This window comes from Streptopelia decaocto, assembly GCF_964273445.1.
Source record: "Streptopelia decaocto genome assembly, chromosome: 7".
In the NCBI taxonomy this organism is placed as follows: Eukaryota; Metazoa; Chordata; class Aves; order Columbiformes; family Columbidae; genus Streptopelia; species Streptopelia decaocto.
The window spans coordinates 26,167,385-26,173,034 of NC_138661.1; the positions used below are offsets into that span (position 1 = coordinate 26,167,385).

Genomic DNA, 5,650 nt, shown 5'->3' on the forward strand with positions numbered 1-5,650 from the left:
TGGGGTTGGACGGGGCGGGGGTTGCTTGAGTGGTTGTGAGTGGGTTTTTTGATTTTGCCTTTTTTTTTTTTTTTTTTACTATCAGGCGATAAAAGTTGTAGTAGCTAGGTAGGAACAAACTCATAAAGGATAGGGCAGAGAAACCCAAGAAAAGCCTGTGATCTTGACATAAACTCAAAGAGCTGGACAGGGCAAGAGCAGAAAATGCTCGATCCGTCTGCAAAGACTGAGACATTCTCTCCATAATAATAAAGAGTGTTGTTCAATGTCAATGTTTTATTGGTGTTGCCTCTTTTTACCTTTTACCAGCCTTTGTAGGTTCCTCCTCCCCTGTTCTTTGAGAGAAATCAGGTCAATGAGCAAGAAGTTGGTAACGAGATACCCGCTACTTATTATTGCTGCTTCGGGGTGCCTGGCATCAGAGACGGCTTCCAAATGAGCCTTCTGGGCTGGAGGCTTTCCACAGTAAAGACATAAAATGGTTCCAGTGACTCACCTGATGTTTGCCAAGTAGAGGTTAATATCGGTGGATCCGCATTCAAGCCTCTATCCGCATTTATCGGGTGCCTGTAGTGTTATGTCTCAAGGCGATGACTCACATGGTTTCTAAACGTAAAGCACTAGAAAAGAAATATCATCATCACCATCTACATAGGACGGCAGCCCCCATGTTCAGCCCAACGGGAAAGCGGAGGGCTTTGGGAAGCGCGGAGCCGAGCCCTCCTGCTCGCAGCCCAGAGCATCGAATCCCGGTCCCCCACCCCGCCGCCCCGGTGGCGGGGGGGCTCCTCGGTAGGGGCTGGGGGCGCCGCGGATGTACCTGCACGGTAACCAGCTTTGAAGTGAAGGGCGGGAGCGGGGAGGCCGCGTGGGCTGCAGGACTCGGGACTTTGGAGCACGTCCTGGCCATCAGGTTAAAGGCGCATCTACCGGACTTTAGTAAATATTGCCCCTAATCTCAGCGGTTTAAGGCTGGATGGCCTTTTGCATTCTCTTCAAACAGAGTGGGCTGCCCTTCCCTTATCTACCTCATTTCATTTCCACCGATCCCTCCTAGCATTTGTCCTGTCCATCTGAATGGGTGGGTTCCTCCCCCCCGCTTTTCTACTCTCTCCCCCTCTCCCACCTCTGTCTCTCCTTCTTTCCCCATAAGCTTAAACCAATTACGCCGCTTTGCAAATAAAGTGCCGCCCCGGGGGGAGTTGCAGGCGAGGGGAACTGCCTTGTTTGCAGGTGCATCTCCAGCTTTGTAGGTGCGAACGTCTTTGTGCGACGGACAAATGGGGAGAGGAGGAGGAGGAGGTGGGTACTTCTGCGACGTAAGATCCACATCAGCTCAACTCCACTCACATCCCAGCCGGCACTTCCTCACTTTCTCAACTGTCTCGCCCCACACCTCTCCCTGCCTGCTTTTTGGCTGGTTATAGAGGAGAATTCAGCACCCCCCCGCCCCTTCTGAGAGCTGGCTTCCTGCTAGGTCGGGCTTTCGGGCTCTTTTCCTGCTGTCCGTCGCTCGCTTGCAAAGAGGGCTGGATGGTTACACCGGGCAGGTTGGCTCCATAATGTTAGGGACTGTGAAAATGGAAGGGCATGAAACCAGCGACTGGAACAGCTACTACGCCGACACTCAGGAGGTGAGTAAATCCCAGGGTCCGGCTCCGCTGCTGCCCCTCTGCAAGGGGGTGGGGGGGACGAGACGGGGGGAGGGCTGAGGATCTGGAGGGGAGCAGCAATCGGAGGAATCGGTTTGCACTCCAGATCCTGCCAGCGCAAACGTGCCTCCTGCTTCCCTCCGGCGCTGAAGCTGGTCAGGCTTCCCCGAGGAAAACAAGGCTTCCGAGAGCCCCGGGAGGCATTTGAGGGAGACCCGGGGCGGCTCCGGGCCCGCTGGGAGGGCCGGGGGTCCGGAGACAGCCCTTGATCTCATCTAAAAAGGCATAATCTGCGTTTGTGGCGCGCATAAAAGCGCCCCGTAAACTCTTGGCTCGGGGCAGAGCACTCGCCGCGCTGCCGGCCCCCGGCTCTTTCCCGGCAGATGGCAGGGGGCGAGGGAGCCGGTCGCTAGCGCGTCCCGGGGCGGGGGCAGCGCCTTCTCCGAGCTCCTCGGCGAGGCGGCCGGCCCCTCCACTCACCGTCTCCAGGGGCCTCACCTGTTAAGGCCGGTGAAAAGAAAGGAGGGCGCCGGAAAATCGCCGTTTGTTCGTACTTTGTAAGACCGGTTGCCTGCGGCGTGCGCTGCCGCAGCGGGCCGGCGGGCGGCGCTGCCGAGAGTGGCCCCGGGAGCCAGCCAGGGAGGGGGGCCCGGCCTCGACCCCCGGCCCCGGTCCGGCCCTGACCGTGGCGCCCCGGAAGGAGCGTCCGCCCCCCGCGCCTGTTTGAGAAGACGGTGTAAAGTAAGGGGGACAACCCAAGCGCCAACAACTAGGGCAGAGAAGAGGGCCACGGAAACGCCCGGAGCCCTCTCCATGGCGCGCCTCGGCCCTGCCGGGGCCCGGGGTTCGCGCTGTGCCGCTGCGGCTCTGCCCGGGGTTTCCCAGGAGAAGGCAGCGCCTTGCAGAACCGCCAGCTGCCCCTCGGATTCCCGCCTGGGAGCGAGCCGTTTTGAGGAAGTGTGGTAGCGAGGCGGTCACCTAGGTGTGCGCACCCGGGCGTTGCATCAGCACACCCGGACACAGGGCTCCACAGTCCCCACGCCTTGTCCCTGCACCCCGGAGCTGGCACACAGCGCCCATAAGGCCACGCGGGCACAGGCAGATAGATACGTGTCACCCTACTGGCACCTTATTTAACAGAGGAAAGTCAGCTAAGGGCAAATAAGGGTCATCCTAATTATGTGCCGTTTCCAGACACATTGATCCTCGCCGGACTCATTATCCACAAATATAAAGTTAAGCGACCTTCGCTTTTGCCATTTTTAAACTTCAATCTCTTATCTTCTCCTGCTATTTAATATTAATCAATGCATGGATGCAGGGTGGGAAACCCATCCACCTTCTACCATCTCAAATAGTTTAATATGATCTTCTAAAATAAAAGCACATTATAAGCCTGTGGAATTTGTAGTGAACAGTAGTGAATTTTATACATTTAACCGCCACCTAAACAGCTTTTTCTTAGCCGTATTGCCTTTGTTCGAAGTAAACTGAGAATATCTTTCTCCCTCCTGTTAAATTAGATGCCATACGGGAAAGCACAATTTCAGGCTCTCCTGCCTTTTTTAAGAGTTGTGTTATGTGGTAGGGTGCTACAATTTTTGCACATCGGGCAATTGTAGAAAACCTCAGGCAGGGAAAGTTCAGGCTTTTCGTACTTCGGGAAAGTTATAGATATTTATTGTTTTGTTTTACTTAAAGACTTTATGACTGAAATGCAGACAAGGCATAAGCTTTCCACAGATAAAACGCGTGGACGTGAGCTGCCGTTTTGTTGTTTTGTTTTGTTTTGTTTCTGACAAGACGTTATCGTATCTTGTGTAGGAATAAAACCGCGCAAGGTGAGAGAGATGCGTGAGATTCTAAGAAAGTGCAGGCAGACAGTTTACACCCGTGAATTTCAGTAATCTGAAGAGTTTAAATATTCAGGTGACGAGACGAGACACAAGATCAGCTAAAAGGCCGGAATACTCGGGAGGAAACCTCCTCCCAGAGCAGATAAAGCCCGCAGCCCGGCTCTGCGGGAGTGCGTAGCTGCTCCGGGGAGGCCGTCAATCTGTGCGCCCCCGTGATCCCGGCGCATCCCTCGCCAGCCGCGCCAAGCCGGTAAAATGGGAGCGCGTGGGGACCGAGCAGCCCACCTCCATCTCTATTTATAAACACATACAAATATGAATTAGACCTTTTCATGGCGCCAGCGGCCTTTCTGTGCAGCTTTGACAAAGCACTCTCCCGGGTGTCAGGGAAGCGGACAGTGTCCCGCGGTAGGACGTTTGCACGGCTCGCAGGGCAGGCAGGACGGGTGGATCCGGCTCCGTCGGGGTCCTGCTTGCCCCTGTCTCCCCCCACTAACCCTGTTTCTCTGCCCTAGGCCTATTCCTCGGTGCCCGTGAGCAACATGAACTCGGGGCTGGGCTCCATGAACACCATGAACACCTACATGACCATGAACACCATGACTACGAGTGGCAACATGACCTCCAGCTCCTTCAACATGTCCTATGCCAACACAGGGCTGGGGGCCGGGCTTAGTCCCGGTGCCGTGGCCGGCATGCCAGCAGGATCAGCAGGGCCTGTGAACGGCATGCCAGCTGGTGTGGCAGCCATGGGCACGGCACTGAGCCCCAGTGGCATTAATGCCATGTCAGCCCAGCCAGGCTCCATGAATGGGCTGAGCCCCTATGGCAGCATGAACCCCTGCATGAGCCCTATGGCCTACACCCAGTCCAACCTCGGCAGAACGCGGGATGCCAAGACCTTCAAGCGGAGCTACCCCCATGCCAAGCCGCCCTACTCCTACATCTCCCTCATCACCATGGCCATCCAGCAGGCACCCAGCAAGATGCTGACGCTGAGTGAGATCTACCAGTGGATCATGGACCTTTTCCCCTACTACCGGCAAAACCAGCAGCGCTGGCAGAACAGCATTCGCCACTCGCTCTCCTTCAACGACTGCTTCGTCAAGGTGGCCCGCTCCCCCGACAAGCCCGGCAAGGGCTCCTACTGGACCCTGCATCCTGACTCTGGCAACATGTTTGAAAACGGCTGTTACCTCCGCCGGCAAAAGCGGTTCAAGTGTGAGAAGCCAGCAAACAGCAAAGCCCCTCAGGAGGGCAGGAAAGATCAGGCCGGGGCCTCCAGTTCCAGCTCTAACTCCCCCCTGCACAGAAGCCACAATAAAACCGCACAGCTGGACACTTCCACCTCCCTCTCCAGCTCCAATCCATCCACCAGCCCCCAGTCTATGGACCACAGCGGATCAAGCACGGAGCTAAAGACCTCCGCCTCGGCCACCTCCTCCACCATCAGCTCTGTCCCCACCTTGGCCTCTGTCCCGCACCCCCCTCACTCCTTAGCCCACGAACCCCAGCTCCACCTCAAGGGTGATCCCCACTACTCCTTCAACCATCCCTTTTCCATCAACAACCTCATGTCCTCCTCGGAGCAGCAGCACAAGCTGGACTTCAAAGCCTACGAGCAGGCGCTGCAATATTCCTCCTACGGGGCCAGTATCCCCAGCGGGCTGCCCCTGGGCAGCGCCTCCATGGCGGGCCGGAGCAGCATCGAGCCCTCGGCCCTAGAGCCCTCCTACTACCAAGGTGTGTATTCCAGACCTGTGCTAAACACGTCCTAGCTCGGCATCCCCCACCGCCGGGGGCGAGCCCCTCTCTGCCCCCTCTTCCCCTTTCCTGGCTTCTCTTCCCGCTTTCCCTCTCCTTGCGACAAACCGAGGTGTTTCCGCACGCTGCGTGCAAAGGACTGTTACTTTTTAATTGTCTCGCAGCGCGTTGTGTGTTGTTACGATCCACCACGACCTCCTGCAAAGCCGGCCGCGTCCCGCTTGTACATATCCCCTCCCGCCTCCCCGCCCAGTCCTCTTCCCGGAGATCCCCTCTAGCCGTTGCAGGGTGTTACTAAAAAGAAGAAAAAATTGTTGAGCTTGTAAACTACTTGTTTGTGCTTTCCGCCCCCTCGCCTTCCCCCCCTCTGTGCTCTAT

The 5,650-nt window shown here is 56.6% G+C and overlaps 1 protein-coding gene across 1 annotated transcript; it reads left to right on the forward strand.

The window, feature by feature from the left end:
* Window positions 1-1,562: 1,562 nt before the first annotated feature.
* FOXA1 (forkhead box A1) lies at window positions 1,563-5,286 on the forward strand (the record flags this gene model as incomplete). Its single annotated transcript, XM_082058541.1, has 2 exons — window positions 1,563-1,634; window positions 4,024-5,286. The coding sequence occupies 2 exons, from the start codon at window positions 1,563-1,565 to the stop codon at window positions 5,284-5,286; spliced, it is 1,335 nt and encodes a 444-aa protein (XP_081914667.1).
* Window positions 5,287-5,650: the final 364 nt, after the last annotated feature.